General features: G+C 51.5%; 1 protein-coding gene across 2 annotated transcripts in view; it reads left to right on the forward strand.

Moving 5' to 3' along the window:
- Nucleotides 1-12,811, forward strand: part of AKAP10 (A-kinase anchoring protein 10) — a 55,777-nt gene extending 42,966 nt beyond the window's left edge. The window contains exons 11-23 of one of the 2 annotated variants that reach the window (XM_074974294.1): nucleotides 477-590; nucleotides 1,558-1,701; nucleotides 2,340-2,557; nucleotides 2,772-2,851; nucleotides 3,493-3,569; nucleotides 6,270-6,367; nucleotides 7,768-7,960; nucleotides 8,824-8,959; nucleotides 9,329-9,375; nucleotides 9,589-9,791; nucleotides 10,106-10,265; nucleotides 10,462-10,532; nucleotides 11,451-12,811. In XM_074974294.1, the coding sequence (XP_074830395.1) occupies nucleotides 477-590; nucleotides 1,558-1,701; nucleotides 2,340-2,557; nucleotides 2,772-2,851; nucleotides 3,493-3,569; nucleotides 6,270-6,367; nucleotides 7,768-7,960; nucleotides 8,824-8,959; nucleotides 9,329-9,375; nucleotides 9,589-9,791; nucleotides 10,106-10,265; nucleotides 10,462-10,532; nucleotides 11,451-11,463 (1,554 nt within the window). In that variant the 3' untranslated portion in view covers nucleotides 11,464-12,811. Of the gene's footprint in view, nucleotides 1-476; nucleotides 591-1,557; nucleotides 1,702-2,339; nucleotides 2,558-2,771; nucleotides 2,852-3,492; nucleotides 3,570-6,269; nucleotides 6,368-7,767; nucleotides 7,961-8,823; nucleotides 8,960-9,328; nucleotides 9,376-9,588; nucleotides 9,792-10,105; nucleotides 10,266-10,461; nucleotides 10,533-11,450 lie in introns of those variants that run through there. The other variant, XM_074974296.1, reaches the window with a different exon arrangement.
- The last annotated feature ends 8,359 nt before the right edge of the window (nucleotides 12,812-21,170 follow it).

Consider the following 21,170-nt stretch of genomic DNA (forward strand, 5'->3'; position numbering starts at 1 on the left):
AAGAAGCAGGGTCACTGTAGAAAAGTACATTGCATTTTTACCACAACACATGTGAATAAGCTAAGGTGATCTTGGGAACATAGGTGGTTTAATGCCTGTTAACATGACTGGATCCTTTTAAACACACTAGTTACTACTCATGAAGCTGAAAAACATTTGATGCTTCCCCACTGCCAGAACCCAGATAGATTCCTGTGCCCTCATTTGGTGTGTCTTTCTGTTACAGTCGAGTGGAATAACTAAAATACTCCCATTCTTTTCTCTGTTCTCTCTTTTTCCTGACACCTTGCCACCAGATACTCGGTTTTTAAGGCTGGTTATTTTCTCTCTCCCTCACCCGCACGTTGTTCGTGCAGAAATCTGCCCCGGGAATTTTTTTTTTTTTGTCCTATGTCAGCTTGACCCAGATGCGTGTCTACATCACAGCTGCAATTCCCTTTGTCCAAGGATCGGTTGCTATAGCCTCTCTTCTCCAGCAGGTGGAAGCAGAGCTTCCCGGCCGAGCGGCAGCCCCGGCGCACAGAGATGAGCTCACCATTTCCTCTCCACGTGGGCAGGGCTGCAGTAAACACATGGCTGGGGCTGCCCAGGTGAGTGGGGATTTGCTGGGGCTTGGGGACGGGGGAGGGGGCAGAGGAGGTGTCCCTAACCAAAACCCTTCCAGCAAGAGCTGCTTGCTGGCCCCCCGGGAGAGCCCTGTGGCTGCAAACGAACCCAGAGCAGCCCAGAGAGGGAGCTCTGCCCTATCCCTTCCTTACTTGGGGGAGTCCTAGCTGCTCCTGGGGTTGAAGGAGGGCGTCCCTCCCATTGTAAAGCCGGACCGTGGGGTGGTGTTTAAACCCCCCTCCCCCTAGCTGCCAGGAAGGGGCGGCTGAGCGTAGGAGAGACCCCGCTGCAGCAGGTGGTGCCCAGCCTGGGCTGGGAGATTTACCTAGGCAGGTAGCAAGGAGCTGCGGGAGTGAATCAGGCCCCGAGCTTTTTGGAACCTGCCTCCCCAGCCCCAGGGAAAGAGTTTGTGGCGGGAGGGAGATGGGAAGCGTTGGCCGAATGATCTGAGCTTTGGGGTTACTCGGGCAAAGGAGCCCAAGCCAGCGTGTCCCAGTAATGCATGGGGATGGTTGCGGGTGCTGACATGGTGCCCCTGGAGGAAGGGTCTGGACTCTGGAGCACTGCACTGAGTGGAACTGGGCAAGCTAACAATGTATCTTGGGTTAACAGATAGATGGTGGGGCTGGGTGTCAGGCTTCCCGGGTTCTGTACCTGTCTCTGCCAGGCCTTTTGTGTCTATTTCCCAACCTGTAAAATGGGGACAATGGGCGGGGTGGAGGTGTGAGGGCTAATGGCAGGAAAGCATCTAGAGATCCTCTGATGACAGTCCCTGTAGAGATGCAGAGCGTCCGGTCATAGGGAGCTCTCTGGCTGTGGTATACTCAGCAGTGTGTGGGTTTTGCTGGTGCCAATCTCTATCAAAGCTCCCTTTGGCAGCTGTGGGTTTGATTTATAGTCGCGCTGCGCCTGGTGTGGGGCTCACCCCCTGATGCAGGAATGTGCTTGCAGGTTGCCACGATGCAAGGGGACGTGGAGAGGCTACTGATCCTGTTCAAAGATGAGGCTGGCGAGATCCTGGGGTCCCCCTTTGACGTGCCCATTGATATCACGCCCGAGAAGCTGCAGCTGGTCTGCAACGCGCTGCTCCAGAAGGTACTTCCCAAGGAGCCTGTGCCCCCCCCCACTGCTCTAATGGGGGGGGGGGGCCAGCAAACTGCGGGTATCCACAGGCTTCATCCCAGCCCCATCTGGGGAGTGGGACTGCACGGAGGGATGGGGCTTCTCTCGGCAGTGCTGAGTGTGTTGGGATGCTTAGAACCGCTCCTGCTGGGCCAAGGCTCCAGGGGTGCTAACCCAGCAGGATCCAGACCGAGTGGCCAGGACCGCCGCATCAGACAGTTGTGGGAAAGTGAGAGATGAGCAATGGGATTTCTGCTGCCACGCCCACGGCTCTGGTCCTCCTGTATAGACGCCATTCGTAGCACTGCCTGGGCCTGCCCTGCCCGGGACTCTGACCGCAGGACTCCCTGGATGCTCAGGGATTGGCACAGAGAGGGACTGGGGCGGAGTCTTTCCCATCTGCCCCAGGGCGGATCTGTCAACCACTGCCTCAATTCTGAGCTAGTACATCTTCCCCAGCTTGGTGCTGCCCTGGGAAGGAGTAACGGGAAGCCACGGGGTCCCAAACTGTTTTCCTATGTCGGGGTGGAGGGACAGGGAACAGGAGGGCTGTATGAGCCAGTCCTGCCTAAATCTGCCCCAGGTTAGTGCTTCTGCCTCTTTTCATACAGGAGGAGCCGTTGCCCTTGGCCTTCTATGTCCACGATGCTGAAATAGTCACGTCGCTGGAGAACACCCTGGCGGGGCAGGTGGTGGAGACGGAGAGAGTCCTTGACATCATCTACCAGCCCCAGGCCGTGTTCAAAGTGCGGGCAGTGACGCGATGCACCAGCTCTTTGGAGGGGCACACTGAGGCTGTCATCTCCGTAGCCTTCAGCCCCACCGGAAAGTAAGGGGGGGTAGCACGAGGGCTGGGGATTCTGGGTGCGGAGGCAGGGCAGCGCCGAATGGCTGGGCTGGCTGGGGACCAGGGCTGCTGAAGTTTATAACGCCCTGGTAATGGGGAGACAGGCTAGGTAGTGGGGTGGGGAGAACGGACCGGGAAGGAGCCTAGGCACCGCCTGCCGCCCTGAGCCCAGACAGCCTGTTCCTCACCATCTCAGGTACCTGGCAAGCGGCTCCGGTGATACCACTGTGCGCTTCTGGGATCTTAGCACGGAGACGCCACACTTCACTGCCAAAGGTGGGTGCAGCGGGTGAGGGGGGACCGCATGGGGTGTTCTGAGTCTGTGCCCACCCCTCCCAATAGCCTCTCTGGTCTGCAGAGTGTGGCCCCTGGGTTCCCTGAGTCGCTCCTGCGCCAGAGACTATCGATGGCTCTGTTGTAACGCTGATGAGTTCACCGGGTTGCCCCAGCCACTGCCCCCACACCCCCTTTGGGGGAAAGCCACTGAGCTGGGCTCATTGCAGTGACTTGCCTCCCCCTCTCGGTTCCCCCATGTGTGCCGTGTGATCGCGTTCCGAGGCTTGGGGCCTGGTGCCAGCTCGGTGTGAGGAGCACATCGCAGAGTGAGCACCACGGATGGCGTGCAAGCTGCCTCGAGTGTCTCCAGGCCTCGATTCCTGGGCCTGGCTGTTCCCTGCCCTTTGGAAAGGCCTCCCTGGAGGTGCTCTGCGAGTGCCCAGGCCACGGCGCAACAAGAAGAGCAGCTGCTCACTGGGCCAGCAAAGCGCAGGGAGTCAGACTGGCTGGGACAAGTGCAGGGGAGTCCTGGTCCTTCTTCCCCCCCCACCCCCACCTCCGGACCACAGCTGCCCCTTGAAGACAGGGACAGCTCCAGGATGGTGGGCTCTCCTCACCCCTGCACTCTCTCCCGTCGGCAGGTCACAGGCACTGGGTCCTCAGCATCGCCTGGTCTCCCGATGGCAGGAAGCTCGCCTCAGGGTGCAAAAACAGTCAGGTACGTGTCGGCTTCGGCTCAGCGAGGGGCCGGATTCCTCTGTGCGGGGCCAGACCTGGGGCGTGGGGGAGATCTGCCTTGGTGACATCTCGTGGAGAGCCCTCTTCCTCTCTGGGGGAGCCCTCGCGCCCTCATCGATGGACTGAAACCAGACTGGGCCAGCACCGGCCTCCCAGGCGATGGGTCTGCTCCTCCTCTGACAGCCGTGGAAGGAGTAACGCGGTTGGGGCTTTGTTCAAACCCGGGCATTGAAGTGGAGAGCAGGAATCCCTGCAGCCTCGAGGGAAATTGGGCATGGCTGGGTTATGATTGATGCGGGGTTGCTCCTGGGATAGTCGTCGCGTCTAGGCCTATGGAACACACCTGCACTTTAGCTACTCTCCCAGGCGTTCCCACGGGGCTCGGAGGCACATCCCCGGCCAGGAGATCTGCAGGCTGCTGGGTTCATTGACACGGATTTGCGAAGATCCTTTGAGCAGGCCGGGTTGGCTGGTACATTGTGTCCTGTGCTGCCCCCTGCAGGCAGCTCTCAATGCTGTGTGGCTGGGAGACCAGCTCCTGGACATTCCCTTGGTCTAGCTGGGGGGTGAGTACCGTCTGCAGACACCGTGCCTTTGGCTGGCACCTGCAGAGCAGTGAATCTCTCTGGAGCCTGATGGCGGGTGCCTTGCTGGTATCACCCCCTCGCCAGTGCAGCTGCTGATTCAACCTAGGTCCTACTGTGGATTCTGGTGGTGGTTTTATTATGAACGACAGCAGTGCCTAAAGGCCCCGGCTGCGATCAGGGCCTCACTGCCCTAGAGGCTGGAGAGACCCAGACAGACCTGCCCCAAAGTAGGCAGGACAAAGGAAGGGGAAGGGAAGCAGGCCCAGAGACCAGTGGTTTGCTCGAGGTCACCGGCAGAGCTGGGGGTAGAACCCAGGTCTCCAGAATCCCAGGCTGGTGCCCTACGCACTAGGCCATGCTGAGCCGGGCTCTGCTGCAGGCTAATGCCATCGGTCTCCAAGGTGGGGGCGTGTGTTTAAACCTGCAAGCAGCAGTGGCATTGAATCCTCACCTGCACCCGCTGGGGTGTCAGAGCCAACTCCCCGCTTAACCCTCCCCAGGGCTTGTTTTCTGTGTCTGTCACTGGCTCAGCTTCTCCCTGGCAAGTCCTCAGGGGAGAACAGATCACCAGGAGTATTCAGGTTCAGCGCTCTTAAGCTCCCGTCTCCGAGCCCGGGAGCTGGGTGAGCGGCATTGAAGCAGGGCCACTCCCCACGGACCTGACGTAGTCCCATGCCGCTCTTGCTGCGTTGGTGACCCCGTGGCTAGATCTGGGGTTGTATCCCGGCAGAAGCACAGGGTGGCCTGTGCTGTACCTTCAAGGGTTGGCTCCTCGTTTGGGAGGCTGCTTGCTTGCTGGGAACGGGCCCCAGGGAGGTAGCTCTTCGCTTGGGGAGCGGCACTGGGACGTGCTTGTGCCTTTTGAACTTGGGTCTAGATGATGTTGCCACCACTGAGAGGTTTTGTTATTTCAGAACCCCAGGCTGAGCTGTCCCTGCTGGAGACTGCTCCTTCAGGGCGCAGGGCCTGCCGGGCACCCTCCCAGAGGGGCTTTTCTCCTCAGTGTAGCCAGCTGGGCCTGACTGCGGGTAGCCTTTCTGAGCGGCCGTGCGGGATGGTGGTGTGGTTGAGAAGTGGGCCTGGGACTGAGGGTTCTGTTCCCAGCTCTCCTGCAGCCTCCCTGTGTGATCTTGGGCAAGTCCCTTCATCTCGCCAGGCCTCAGTTTCCCTTCTGTAAAATGAGGATGATAATCCTTCCTTTCCCTCTCAGGTCTCTTGCTGTGTGTTTATACAGCACCTAGCACAATGAGGCTCCCGTCTCAGCAGGAACCTGTAGGCACTGCTGGAGCGCTGCTAACAATAACGACTCCTAACCCAGTCACCAAAACAACAGCCTCCTTCGTTTGCCTCTGCCCTGAGTCAGCTGGGATTGAACCACGCTAAGAAGAGGGGGACGGACTTCCCCTGGGATCTGTTTAGAGGCATGAGACCAGAGGAGCCTGAGAGCTGCCTGGTCTGCTGGCAGCCCAGAGATGGCCCATTTATACTGTTAACTCTTTGTTAACTAGTTGACAAGCATCTGCAGTAAAGTGCCACTCGGGAGGCAGTTCTGGTTTAAACTAACCCTGTGAGCTGTTCTGCTCCAGTTCCTGGCCTCCCCTGGGTTCTCACTAAGCACATGATTAATGCCTCAGCTCCTTGGAGGAGCATTATTCAGAGGGCAAGAAAAACCCAACAAAAAGCCAGCATGTGTCCCGCCCACGGAGTCCGATAATAACCACCATTTAGCACGTTCTGGCTCTCCCAGCACTCAGCAAGCGTTCGGTAACCCGCTGGCACCGGGTGTCGACAGCTGGAGCGGGTTTGTGAAAAGAGCTGGATAATTTGATGGCTGATGGTTTTGCAGCAGTGTGGGCTAAGACGGGGGTGAACAAAATCTCCTGCCTCAGGGCGTCAGCTGGTGGCTGCAGAGGTTAGGAAAGGAATCCACTCTTCATCCCCCTGCCTGTGCCAAGGTCCATCCTTGCATTCTTGGCCTGGAGTATCCGGACTGGAAGGGCAAACCTGCCATTTCCAAATCGAGCTTGACTCTCCCTGGGATGCACGTTGGGTGGTATCTGTGATCTAGCTGCCTCGCTTGCTCTGTTGTACAGATATTTCTCTGGGACCCAGACACAGGGAATCAGATTGGCAGGGTGCTTGCCGGACACTCCAAATGGATCACGTGGCTGTGTTGGGAACCACTCCACATGTAAGTGACCTTCTGGCTGGCCAGCCTCCTTGCTTTGCCAGTGGGGAGAGGCCTGCCCCCTGCCTTGGTGATGGTAGAGTAAGTGTGTACAGAGTGAGGCTGAAAAGCAGCCAGTGAATTGGGCACCAGGCTGGGAGCCAGGAGACCCAAGTTCTAGTCCCAGTTCTGCCACCAGCCTGTGACGGGACCTTGGGCTTTGCATGGCGCTCTCATGTCTCCGTTTCCCCTGCTGTATAATGGGGATAGTGATGCTAGCTCTCCTTTCTGAAGAGCTTTGAGAGCGATGGATAAAAGGCTTGGGTAAGTTTCAGTCGCCTTTGCTTTACGTTTTCAAAGCACTGTGCAAATGTTACCCCAGCCTCATTCCTGGGAGGTGAAGCTGTGCTACCTCCATCTCCCACGGGGGAGAGCACGGGGAGCTGGGAGTGGCTTACCCAGAGCTGCACAGACAGTTGTAGTTAGAGCTGGGATTAGCACCCAGGTGTTCCTGGCTCCCTGTCCTGTGTGCTGATCACTAGCCCACCCGTTCTCCCACACAGATTCCTCCAGTGAAAGCGGCCCCTAGGGAAAGGTGGCTGGGGATGGCTAAGACTGCGAGTGTCTCCCTTTGTCGGTTCCTTGGAGTGTAACAGGAGCCAGATGTGCTCTTCCCCAGCACCCCTCAGCAGGAGTTTGAAGGAGGAAAGCTGCAGTTCGCATGGTGTCTGGGCCTCATGCACCCTGCCCATGCTGACTGCTCTGCCCATGCCCCCTGCATCCCCAGCCACCTCTGCCATCTGGTTTATTTCTTCTGCAGGCTGATGAACCACACAAGCTCTTTATTCCCTCCATCTGATAAAGCTCCACCTCGGAGAGAGGCGGGGGGGGTGGTGGGGGAAGCTGTAGACGATGATGGAAGAGGTTATAAAAATTAAAAATAGCACCCATGGAGCAGAGCCCTGCAAATTGAATTCCCGAGTAGGAAATCCCAGCGATTTGGAAACATTTAACTGGATTAACGAAAACTGGTTAGAAAAGGAGGAGCGGGGGATGGGGAGGAGGTGGAGGATCCTGCCTGTGCTCTGGAGAACTCAGGATCTGTGTCTCCAGCCAGCCAGGCTCCTCACTCCACTCCTTCGGAGAGGGATGAGCAGCATTTCCACTGCCTTGCGGTCCAAGCACTGCCAGTCCTCTCCTTGATTAGCGCGTGCAGTGACCATGCTACAGGCTTGGTGCCAGCTGTTAACCGGCCTGCCCCTTCTTAGCTTGAGAGCGGAGGTCAAATGTGCGAGTTGCCTTTCTGTAAGGATGCCCTTAACTCTTCTCCAGCTACGGAGCTGATGCACACCCAGTTGATGCAGGGGAAGAGGAGGCCAGATTTGCTGTCCTGCGCCTTCACTGGCTTCCAATTTTCCTTCTAGAAATCCCGAGAGCCGCTACTTGGCCAGCGCCTCCAAGGACTGCAGCATCCGCATCTGGGACACCATTGCGGGCCGGTGCGATAAGATCCTCACCGGGCACACGCAGTCGGTCACGTGCGTGAAGTGGGGTGGAGACGGCCTGCTCTTCTCCTCCTCCCAGGACAGAACCATCAAGGTCTGGAGAGGCCAGGATGTAAGTGTGGCAGCCTGGCGTGTGTGGACTTTGACACCAAGAGCCTGGGCACGAAGGTAGCTCAAATAAAACGATGCATCAAACCTTAATTGTTGTTCCCAAAAGCTGGAAATAACCAAGTCGTCGCCCATCCTGGCCTTGCATTGCCTCCTGGCTTTAGCCGCATGTGCTCGCTTTCCGGGCAGAGGCAGTACACCCTTCTGGCAGATATAAGGAACCGCGATGATTGTTTCCAGTTGGAATCTTGTCTGCTCCTTGGCCAAAGGAATTGGGTGGTTGTGTGGGGTGGAGATCCTTGGAGCTGCTTTAGAAACGGGAACTCCCCTGGATAAATGACAGCTTGGCAGAAATGGGTTTGGCGCTGCTTGTTGGCAGGAGGGGGAGTGTGTTTTCCCTGTGGGTTGTGGTACTTGGTAACGTATGCTGGAGCCATCAGCAAGGAGAATGCAGAGTTGGCCACCCCTGACTTCACGTCTTGGGCCCTGTCCGTCAGGAATGACATTGAGAGACAGCACAGCCTTGATCGAAGGTGGGATGGAGAGCCAGGAGTTCCTATGTTCTGATCTTGGTGCTACCCGTGCCCGACTGAAGGTCGGGCTGGGACATACCGTGGCCTGACCCCAGCACTGCCAATAACTGATTGAAAGTGGGGCTGGGAGCTGCAATGTCCCTTGGTCTGACCCTCATGCTGCCTGTAGCTGATTGAAGATGGGGCCAGCAGCTGGGATGTCCCATGGTCTGACCCTGGCCGTGTCCATAACTGATGGAAGGTGTAGCCGGGAGGTCCTGTGGTCTAATCCTCGCACTGCTGCTGCCGCCTCCCTGTGAGTCCCTTTCTAAGCAGGCAGCCTTTTTGCTTTCAGGGAATTCTCTGCCGCACTCTGCAGGGCCACGGGCACTGGGTGAACACCATGGCTCTAAGCACCGACTACGTTCTCCGCACAGGGGCCTTTGAACCTGCAGAAGCCTCTGTCAACCCGCAAGACGTGAGCGGCACCCGTAAGAGCATTAAGTACATTGCAGGCTGGAGAGGAACAGGGGGAGGAGGTAGCGTGTCCTAGTGGGTAGGGCACAGCACTAAGAGTCAGAAGACCTGACTTCTGTGCCAAGGTCACATTGGGGATTTCTATCTAGAAAATAAAACCGTGAGCGCCACAGATTGGGAATGCTACGCGAGCACTGCATTTTGTTGTTAAAAGTGTGACCCTCTGAAGAGGACATTGTTTTAAACCCCTCAAAATGTCCCTGTCAAAATCCTTTTTGAGTCACAAATCTGGAGGGAGAAGACATCTTAGATCCTGCCTTTAGAGATGTTACACGTTTCCTTTAACGTCCTGATCGCTAATCTCCCTTCTCTCCTGCACACAGTGGCAGAACTTAAAGAGAAGGCGCAGCACAGGTACGACCAAGTCAGGGTAAGTTTCCGTTAAGAAATGCCCCCCTCTCCCCCCCCAGTGCCAGGCTTCCTACCATTGTTGCTGAGAAAAAAATGAATAAATGAATCTCCGTGACTGGCTAAAGATTTCCTCCAGTTTGTCAGCGTCAGGTTTGCATCTGAGCTTTGAAGGGCTCAATCTGTGTGAGCCGAGGCTCAGTGTTGGGGTGTGCTGATTCTTTGTTTATTGCAGGGGCAGGGACCGGAAAGGTTAGTGTCTGGATCAGATGACTTTACGCTCTTTCTGTGGGCCCCAGCAGAAGACAAGAAGGCGCTGGAGAGAATGACAGGCCACCAGGCATTGATCAACCAAGTGCTCTTCTCCCCAGACACCCGGATAATAGCCAGTGCTTCCTTTGACAAGTCCATCAAGCTCTGGGACGGCAGGACGGGAAAGTAGGTTCTCTCATTTTAGGACAGACGCGATGTTTGCAGTTCGCTCCATGCAGTAACACAGAAGGAAATGCGCCTGTCTCCCTGCCATGGCTGAGTCAGGACCTTCCCCTCTGCAGCCTTGCACACGCACACACAGTCATTACCTTTTGCGGTTGTGCACCTAGTGATTAGAGCAGGGCACTTGGACTCTGGGCTCCTGGTTCCCTGCTGTGCCACTGACTAACTGGGACCTTGGGCATGTCCCTTTATTTCTCTGATTCAGAGCATGCACGTGTGTCTGACAGCCCATCCTCACCCCTTCCCCTCTCTGTCAGATACCTCACCTCCCTGAGAGGGCACGTCTCCGCGGTTTACCAGATTGCCTGGTCAGCAGACAGCCGTCTGCTGGTGAGCGGGAGCAGTGACAGCACGCTGAAGGTGTGGGATGCCAAGACGAGGAAGCTGGCCATTGATCTCCCCGGCCACGCAGACGAGGTAGGATGCTGTTGGCCAAGGGGCTCACACTAACCCGCCCTGGAGAGGGTAGAGGGCTCTCAAATGCTGTGGCCACCCCCAGTGTCTCTGAACAGTTGGGGAGTGTCTTCTGCCAGGGGCCTGAGGTTCTTCCCTGCCACCAGGGCTGCGTGGCCCTAAAGGAGTGACGGGAGCTCCTCTCTCTCTTTGTTGGTAGGTGTTTGCGGTAGATTGGAGCCCAGACGGACAGCGAGTAGCCAGCGGAGGGAAAGATAAGTGTTTAAGGATGTAAGTATCCCGTGGGGCCTGTCCCCCAAGAAGCAGAGCGTGGCTTCTGTGCACTCTGTATATTAATGCGGCCTGCAAAGGAATGTACTGAGGAGCACGTTCTGTATACGGAACCACTGGGCCCACCGTCACCCTCTCGCCTCACCTGACAAGCTGGGCTTTTGTTATGATTAGTCTTATAGGAGCCCCAGCTGAGTTTGGGGCACCATCATGTGAGGTGCTGCACAAACACACAGTAAGGGACAGTCCCTGCCCCAAAGAGGTTAGAGTCTAAATACAGTCAGGTCTTTGGGTTCTCGGTTAATTCTACACAGTGAAACCATTCGGCTCTACTCCTGCCTTTCTGCAGAGCTTGCATTCCATTCAGCTCTGATACATCCGCTCTCTGGTGCCTGGGGACCTTTGCTTGCGTTGGTCTCCTGCCCCAGGCTGAGCCTCTCAGGGAAAGCTGACCTGAGCAGAACACCCAGAACCCTTTTTCCCCCCTTAGAAAGAGATTTTCCCTTGCAGAATCTGGGCGGCTGGGCCAAATTCCAGATTGATTGGCACCCTGTGCCTAGCTACCCCAGCAAGGAGCCACTCCCCAAGGTGGAGGGATAGACATGCATGGACGTCAATACGACAGCAGAATTTAGTCCCTGTTCTCTGTACCAGCTGTCACTGTTGTGCTTGCAGTTGGCCAGCGTTGGGGAAGGGACACCAGAGCAATCCGACTCAGATCCTCTTTCCACCCTTGTTCTCCCCCCTCAGACCTGTGCATACAGGGATTCGCCCATGATCCAGTGGCCAGTTAACTGCGCTCACCGTATGAATCTAGTGCAAAGTGCCTCGCTGTGCCATTCTGCTGTCTGCGGCGGACAGTGCAAAAGCCGGAGCTGATGCTGTGCTGATGACACCCAATGTCCCTTTCATTTGCAGATGGAGACGATAGGAGCAGTGAAGAGAACCCGCCAGTTCTAACTGGCCCTGTCAGTATGGCCGGGCCTGGCAGCTAACCAGCTCAGCGTGGACTGTGGTGTTCTGCCTCTTACACACCACACTAGCTCTCCCTAATTAATTTCTGTGAAGGGAGATTGTAATTCAGATTTAATGTGAACCAAAGAACTTGCCCTACTGCATCCAGATGATTTTGTCTGCAACCATGAGTACCCTGGACCTCCACTAGTTCCGATTCAGCCTGGTTTCTGTTGAAACGACTGCAGCCTGTACTCTCTGGCGGGGAGAGTGAAGAGGGGGTGGGGGTCTGGTCATGCTTTTTGCCTTCCTTGCAAATGGAGCCTGCAGGGGCTAAAGCTTTTAGTGGGGACAGAAAAGCATGTCCTTTCCTGACCTCCGGAGAGAGAATGGGGAAAACCATCACACTGTTACCTTGCAAAATTCTACTCACCCGTTTTGCCTGGGCAAAGAACTGTTTAACGGGTATGTAAGAGAGCCTTGGCAGCCTTCGTTATTCAGGTGAGGGGAGCAAGGTGGCTTTGCCCCTGGGCTGGTAAACTTTCCCCTTGCATATCGTTCACTCTGTTGGCAATAGCCCAACCTGCCTTAGGCTAAGGAGCCCAATTCTGCTTGGCTGTTTGTTCTGAACTAGGGCAGGAGGGGGAGCAGGCGTGAAATGAAAACTGGTGCAGACGGTGTGTCGAGTTTCCAGGTCTCAGTTGTTCTCTGAATTGCGGAGAAGTGAGCACGCGTGCCTGAGTGAATCTGTGACCCCTCCCTGTTCCATGCACATTGCCTGGCTCGGGTGCACCGTGCACTAGGAAGGATGGCATATGAGGCTGCTATTGTGTCTCTTGCGTCCTGTTGTGGGTTGTCTGTAGGGTTGAGGTTGTCTCTAAAGGCTGTTCCTGTGCCTTTGAAGTCAATGGCAAAACTCCCCTTGACTTCCATGGTGCAGAACTGGTCCCTTACTGAGTTTATCTAGTACATTTCCTGTGTCAGGTGGGTGCAGGGAGCTGTGTCACTTGTCCTATTTCAAAATCCTGTGTGTTAATATTTGTTAAGTTGTTCTTAGCCAACATGGAGCGGGGTTTAAGTTAATACAGCCCAACATTTTGGGAGGCAGGTCAACCTGGATTTAACTTTTACTTCCAAGGAAGTTTAAGAAGAGTGCAAGTCCAAATATGATTAATAAGGAACAGATAGAATAATGTCAAGTCCTCTGTCACAATTGCAATAAATTTACGTTAAAGACCAAAGCGCACTCGCGCTCTCTCTCTCTGGCGCTCCTTTGTTGTGGGTTGTGCTGGATGTTCAGCAAACAGTTGTCTGGGGTTTTTTTTCAGTCTCTGTACTAAACTTTAGAGTTGATTGATTGATCCTGGCTTGGGGGTTGCTGTGCAAGCCTAACACGGTGTGGAGAATGCCAACAATGGGCTTGTAAAGGGAAAGGAAGAGGAAGATGGTCCAGTGATTAGGGGTGTAGCCTCAGACTTGGGAGACATGAGTTCAAGTCCCTGATCTCCCACAGGCTTTCCCTCTGACGTTGGGCAAGTCATTTAGGGCTTGTCTACACTGCCACTTACAGCGCTGCAACTTTCCTCGCTCAGGGGTGTGAAAAAACACACACCCCCCGAGCAATGCACAGTTGAGCGCTGTAACGTGCCAGTGTGGACAGTGTGCCAGAGCTGCGACTACTCAGCCACGTTAAAGTGCTGCCATCTCTGCCCCGCATCGGGAAGCACAAATGCTAAAGGAGCAGACAGCTAGTGTGAGTTCCTGACCTTCCCAGGGGTAGTGGAGCTCAGACTCCCAGCCACGCAGCAGCAAGCTCTGGCCATGGGCTCCGGCTGTGTGGCGGACGATTCCAGCCGCAGGCTCTGTCCCCCAGTCGCAGGGCCCAGCGGGCTCCATCCCCCAGTCCCTCGCCCATCCACCCTATCACCTCTGGCCCCCGCTGCTTTCCTACCCACCTCCCCATCCGACCAAGGCTTAACCTGGCTTGCCAGGCCTGAGTAAGTCTGCTTCTGTGAAAAGTGATATTTGTATGTTTGTTAATATCACTTTTCACTGCCTCCCATCTAGCTAGCAAGTCTGCTGCTCTGAAAAGTGTTATTAACAAACATACAAACATACACTTTTCACAGAAGCAGACTTACTAGCTAGCAAGTCTTTAAAAAAACCCCAACAAGCAGAAGAAACAACAACAAAAGACAAGAACAAGCAAAGCACCGTATTTGTGTTTCTATTCTGTATAGGTCCAGTAAAGAATAGACATAACTGTTATTTTATTATTGAATCTGCAAAGAAAAAAAAAACCCTATATAAATAAATTACTATGATTCGGACATGTGCGTGTGCATATTTATTTGTTTTTCCTAAAATTAATTATTTTAGGAAAAATTGTCTGATGGCCGCACTCTAATAACCTGAAATAACCAGCCAAGATCTATAGGTAAAGGGGTAATAAGGCCAATATTGCTCAGCTGGAAAGGACTCTGCTGTAGTACATCGGGAGACTCAGAACCTAATGGAGCCTGAGGCGTTCTGTGTCAAAGATGCCTTTACAACAGCTGTCCCCTACACACCTTGTCCCCAGCCTCCATTCAATGCGGCTTAGCACCTACCTAAGTTAAATATCTATGCCAAAGGAGGTTTTTCTGTACAGATTGTTTCCACGTGTCATAGCCCGTCTCCCTTTGGTTACTGACAGAACCCAAATCACCATGCTTTGGAGAGTGAGAATGCCACAAAGCTGGTTTAGTTAGAGCCGTGGGGCTTCGTAGTGGTGCTCGTTGGTCCCACTCGGGCTCATGAAGTGCTGTAATTTACATCTCATGGCTTGCTCCATCCCAGGGTTGTGGGCCTGCATTCATGAACAGCAAGTCCAATGCAGAACATTCAGTTCTTGCTTGTCATGAGTAGATCCTCTCGTTGCCTATTTATTCTTTTGCTGATGCTACGCAGAATGTTGTAGTTTTATAGACTCCCCCGAGCAGGATACTTCTCATCCCTGCATGCCGCACTGTTAGCATGGTCTGGGTCATCTAATTTCAGCTGTTGAATGGAAGACAGAGACCAGGATTCATTGTTCCAGAAATGACCACAGCCTATCGGCTCTTCAGAAACGGTAAGCACAACAGAAAGTTGGAACAGAAAGTTACTGCTCTCCAATCACTATTCCTCTTTTAATATCTCCCACTCTGCGAACCAGCTCAACTGGCATATCTTCACCAGATCTTTAGGGAAGAACGCAATATCCTGTACACACACGGCTTTATTAATACACTTCCTCTACTCGCCTCTTACTGAATTTTAAGGCTGTGCGTCCATCTGCACAAGAGAAGCAACCCATGCTTTGTTGAGGTGACGGTTGTGGAAGAAGGCAGGGTGGTTCTAAGTTGCAGCTAAGAATGCTGTCCTACAGTCGCTCTCCTCCTTGGGAAGGAGGAAAACAGAAGCACAAAGGTGAATGAAAAGGGAACTCCCAGCTGTCAGCCCCCCAGACGTGTCTATAGCCTTATTTTTAATATAACTGCTCAGGGTGGAGGAGGAAAAACCTAAAAGAGACTTAGCTGTTATTTAAGGCTTTGTGTGTTCAAAGAAGCTAATCCACCCTCCAACTTTTCCAAGGTAGGTGGTGGTATCCTCATTTTACAGATGGGGAAACTGAGGTACAGAGCGATGACAACCCAACAGCTTGTCAGAGCAAGGATTAGAACTTGTGATTTTCACTTCCAGCTGACTGTCCAGATCCTCCAGAGGATCAGCTCATGCATCTCCAACCTGAGCATGGCTTTTTCAGTTGCATGGGGGTAAGCTTCTTCGCATTCTGTCCTAAACTGGTAGGTAGTGTCACTGTGCCATGCTAATGAGTTGCTGTGTTTCACTTCAGAGGTGCTTGCATTTCGGTGGCTCAGAAAATTATCCTGAAATTTGTTATTTATATTACAGTAGTGCTAGGTTTGGGCCCCCATTGAACTAGGCACTGTACATAATCAGAGATGGTCTCTGAGACGGCACAATCTAAAGAGACCAGACAAGAGAAGGGTGGGTGGGAGATAACATTGCCCCTTAATGATAACCAGCAACGTGCTTTATTGTGGATGCCAATCTGATCTGAAATGCTCTCTAGCAAGGCATATGGGGCTAGATTTTCAGAAAGTTCAGGCTCGCAAAAAAGGAATTGCTCATGAAAACCTCTGGATTTAGCTCTTCAAATGCGTATGAATTTGGGATCCTCGGGGAAGAAAGGTGCTATGTAAATAGAGTTTTTTAATAGGAGATCACATATGTATTTGTATTACCATAGCTCCTAGGCACCCTATTCACGGACCAGGACCATTGTGCTAGGCACTGTACAGACAGATCGAAAGACGTTCCCTCCACAAAGACTCATTTGTGCTGTAGTTCTTCAGCCCCAGTGCCTGACCTGCTCATGAGGTTACTCCTTTCATTCCTCCAGATGTGACCTTGGTGTATCTCGTCTGCCATGATAACACTGACAATGCTGAGCCTGCTCAGCCATGGGTCAAAGGCACTGGTACGCCTCTGCAGTAGGCACCAGATAGCGGTGCAAGGCTTGTGAACGTCAAAGCCTTGTGGGATGTTTAGAATAATCTCAGCAGATAAGTCCTGCACATCTAGCCGTTGATCTCAGACACTCCACTCCTTAGAGCCTGGCTTGGCCATGCATGCCTGAGCTTTGAGGGAGATTTACTTATCTGCTGGGATGCTTTTGGCTGCTGATTCCCAAACAAATAGCTTTTCCCTCTGGCCAGATCCGAACCTAGATAACGCAGCTCCAAGTGGTCACTATCTCTTCTGCCCCTCTTCTTCTCTGTTCTGGCTTCAGCATTTGACACTAAATAGTATGCATGGAAAAGAGAAACAGAAGACCCTGGACAAATAGATGGAGCTAACATGAAGGTACCAGCCACTGTGACTGGGAATATCTGTGTGTCCTCCAAAAGGTGATGTTCCAGCTTTAATTTTCATTCAGCTGATTAGTCATGTGGTTGCAAATCCATCAGCCACATGGTGAAGTGGCAAAAACCAATTGGGCAGATTCTCCTTGAAACACAGCTACTAATATTAGGTTCTAATATTAATATTTTTGCCATTTACATAGCACCAGCTTTCATGTGAAATAAACCCATGGTCCTTCCCATATGTGCTCGTTAAAGAGCCCATGATGCTTTTTGCAAGAATGTGATGGTAACCTCAGAATCTTGATCAAACTTCAATTTAAGTGTCTTCCTGCCTAGCTAAATCCTTCTCTCTGCAGCTTTGTGTGGATACAGCATTCCTCACTTCATATCTCAGACTCTTTTGTAGTGCTGTTGTGTACTGTTAAACAGCTGCTGTGTTCCACCCCAGAGGTGGCTGCCGTTTTAATGGTTGGTAAAGTGAGCATGATATATCTCTTGCCTTCTTCCAGGTGGGGATGTGAGCTTTAACTAGTCAGTGATTATTGAAACACTTTGAAAACTTGGATAAAAGGTGCTATAAATGTGCAAAATATTATTACTTGTAATAAAATCGAAATATGTGAGGTAATCTCATTTTTCACCAAAGATCTTTGATGTGATTTTAATAATCAAATATCTCTTTCTAAAATCCCTAATGTTTGTCTCTGGAAAATACTCATACAGCCCTTCGTGACTGGCTAGCAGCTGTGTTGTAGGGTTGCCAATTTTGGCTGGACGTATTCCTGGAGGTTTCATCAAATCACATAATCTTTCATTCCTGGGGACTCCAGGACAATCCTGGAGGGTTGGCAACCTTACATAAATGCATGTACTGAAATATTTAGGTTTTCAAAAGCCAGTGTTTGGTGTAAATGTCAGTATATGTTCCTGTGTTTTCATTCCAATTTCAGCTGAATTATTCACGAAATGTGCCACAAAGGTTTGCCTATTGCACAGGTATTTGTGTTCCTTGTCTAACACAAGAATGCTTGTAAGTGTATCCAGCTAACACAGCCCTGCTATTACAAGGATCTCTCCTCACGCTTTCTGGTATGTAATTATATGATGCCTCTGTTTACACCACCATTAAACTCCTTATAACTCCCTCATTAAAGCAATACCTCTTAGCACTGTACCTGGTCCCTGAGGACTTTGTGATGGGGATGAGGAGATGCGCTGCTCCTTGGAGGAAAGTTTGGGGACTACGAGTTAAAGGTCAGGAGTAATTAAGAAGGGGGAAGTGGTGTGCAATCACTTCGCCCAACCGTGACTCAAACAGACCTGTACTGCAGGGATTCACAAGCCAGCTGTGTGATGACCTCACCATGATCCTTTAGGTCACATTTAAATGAGTGGGGCCTTGACTTCCTGCTGACATACAGCATCAATGCTCTGGCCTCTTCTCACCAACACAGAAGGCTCATTTAGTGGTTTATCTGTCATCTTTGCAAAATGGCAGAATCCCAATCCCAGGGGCTCAGCTCATCGCTTGGTTTTTCCCAGGTCGATAACTTGACTCCCCTGGGGCTGACTGGCTGAGGAGCGGTAGAAGTCTTTCAGTGGAGACATTAATGCCTAGTGTCTTACCTGCTCTGTGTGGAAGTTAAAGGTCTCTGGCTGCTTTTCGTAACCTAGTTCGGGGGTCCTTGGCCAAAATTTCCTCTACTGTTTGTGTGGGGTACTGTGTGCAGGTTGGGTGGTGTCTGCGCTGCAGAGGTGGCTGGGTGTCAGGTGCACTATAGGGACGTGTTTGTAAAGTTCTCAGGTGTCCTTCAGAACAGAAAGGTGCTATGGAAACACACAATATTAACATCTTCATTCCAGGCAGATGAAAGCAAGACGAAATTGTGCCATACAAATGCCAAAGGGTACTAAAACCTCCCCCCTCTCCGAAAGGTACTGGAATTATTAGCCTCATATTACAGCTGGAGAATCTCTGAGGCGGAGAGAGGAACTGACTTGCTCAAGGACATGCAGCATGTCAGTGGCAGAGCCAGGAATAAAACATAGGTCTCCTGACTCCCAGTTGCCTTCTCTAACCCAGTAGATCACACTCCTTGACATGTTGCATGACTTCAGCACGCAGAGAATTTCTAGGGGCGCTGTATGTTTTTGGTGTAGTGTTTGTCAGGTTACATGGCTCGGGCCTGCAGAGATGTTTATTCCCTGTGCCCTTCCGCTTCCTGACTGTGCCATATGACCTATACCTGCTATCTGGAGGGTCCTGAGTGGGGGAATGAGTGGATCCTTTTATTTGTACATTTTCCTGTTGCTTCTTGTCCTCCCTTCTGGGCTGTGAATGGAGCTAGATTTCTCCCTTTTCTTAAGACCAATTTTCAAAATGTCACTTTGGTACAAAATGCGATACAGAGCTAGAAATTGGAGCCCTTTCTTTATCCCCACTGGCGGGAGCATTGGCGTAGCAGAAGTGTAAACTGCCCGTTTATACCTCTCCTTGCTTTCCTGGCAGCGTGCTTCACCCCTGTGATCTGCAGGGTCCACCTCCTAAGGGTGAGAGGGGGAATACAGTTCACTTACATTTTGGTCTTGCTCTGCTGAGAGTACAAATACAGGTGACACTTGTGGACACCTGGAACTGGACTGACAGAAACTCATTTCAGAGAGGCCAGCCAAGACCCCAATTCAAACTAGTGGTCTAGGCCAGCTCCTCAAAGATATTTAGGCTCCAAATTTCAATGGAAGTTAGGATCATAAATCCCTTTGAGGGATCTGGACCCTAGAGCCAAACTCCACAGTCCTTTCACTGAGCAACATTTCCATTTATTTTTTGACTTCGCCACCGGAGTTCAAATCCTCCATAGCCGGTTAAAAATCCTCATGCGATGAGCAGTAAATGTTGTTACGCTGATCAAATTTCCCAGCTTCTCCCTGTCACTGTTTCATTCTGGACCACCAGCTTCCTGTACAGCTCTCTGCTGAAATTAACCCATTCCTAGGCCAGCAGACAAGGAAAGCAAGACAAACCGCTAACAAAGGAGTGTGATCACTTGGTGCTGTCAAGGGAAATGAATGTGTTATTTTCAACCCATGTGGGATAATTTCTGTCTAAGAAATTCCTAAAGTGTCTGTCTCAACAAATACATTTATGGCCCCTTTGTGTTGCCATTCTTCTAAGCAGGCTGTGTGAAGTACAGCTTTTGGGTGTAGGGCATATGCCAGCCTGGAGAGACAGACTCATGCCGGAATGCGAGAACAGAGTCATTTTTCAAGAAAACGAGTTTCTGAATGTCTAGCTTGTTAAGATTTGGTTTTGTTTTTCTCCCGGCTTGATTTTTAAATCAGTGCTGTTAATATATATTAAAACCCAACGCTTTGAGTTACTACCAACACCTTAGATTATGATGTAACTGAATTTTTTTATTTATTTTTTAGTGTTGATCTGTTTTACTTTTTGCCTTTACCCTGCTGACTCACTGAAATTATTCTGATCATTTTCACATTCTGGTTCTTGTTTGTTAGCTCAGGGCTGAGGTGTCATGATACAGAAAAAAGTTTACATTTAAAAAAAAAAATCCTTTAAAAAGTCCTGTTTTGACACAAAAGCATTCATATTGGTGTTCTGTAACCCACACACACTTATCTGTAAAGCCAAAAGTTGTCCTACGTTAGGCTAACACTGTCCCTTTCAGTTATATTTAGTGCTGCATGTCTTTTGTCTGCTCAGATCTTTGAAAAATATTCTAATTTAAATGGTTTTGAGAGGGATGAAAAAAACAAAGGTAGTAAGTGTGGTGCATTAAGGTAAGATTATGGAGAGCAGCAAAAAACAAAACAAAACCCCACACCATTCAAAATAGGGAGGTTAAGTCATGCTTTCCTGAATGTCTTGGTGGGATACATGTGCCAGAATATCATACTGTTCAGTCACTGTTTGCACATGCCAAAGTGGGATGGCGCCATGTATCACATGAGAGAACATGTACTGATCTGTGTGGGACTCAGGGCACTGACCCTAACTGGCAGCATCAACAGCTGTTTACTGTGTGCACCTCCTGATGTTTATAACTGCTTGAGTGCTGCCCAATGCCAAAAGCAAAACACAGCTGGTGCCTCCCATTCCAGGTATATCCGTTGTTTGCTGGAACAAAGGCTGGCACTCGAAAGGGGTGCAGCAGTAAGAGAGTTAATCATTCATTACAGCTAACTGCAGAGGGAGGACAAAGTTTTCAGTGGAAGAAGTTGGCTGTAAGGAGAGATTTGAGGTAAAGGGAAAGCACTTGGCACAGGGGTGTAGGGATGCTGGTCCAAGCATAGGGAGGTGGGTGGAAATAGATGAAGGGGCAAAGAGGAATGAGAGGAAATGGAAGTGGGATGAAGGTTAAAGGCTTCATGTGACTGGCATGTTTCCTGACATTTGGATTTGTTGAAGTAACAGTCCTAAAGTTGATCTACAAATGTCTAGGACACAGGCTGGAAGTGGAAGGGGCCCCTGCTCGTAGAGTTTGACCATAGATAATTTTAAAACATCATCGTTTATTACATTTGTACATGCTAGCTGTGCTTGTGTATTTTCCACCATTGTTGCTCTATGCATTAAGTCCTCTGCTAGGTTTGAGCTGCGGCTTGGTCTTACTGATGGAGCATCAAGTAAATTTCCTAGCACAGAAAAGCCTAAAGAGTTAATAACAGGGATGCAAAAAATCATAGTGCAGTGCAGACCTGTTTATCTGCAATGCGTTGGGTGGTAACAGAAAATATTGGTGGAGGTGCA

The sequence above is a fragment of the Natator depressus genome, chromosome 17 (assembly GCF_965152275.1).
Source record: "Natator depressus isolate rNatDep1 chromosome 17, rNatDep2.hap1, whole genome shotgun sequence".
NCBI classification, from domain to species: Eukaryota; Metazoa; Chordata; order Testudines; family Cheloniidae; genus Natator; species Natator depressus.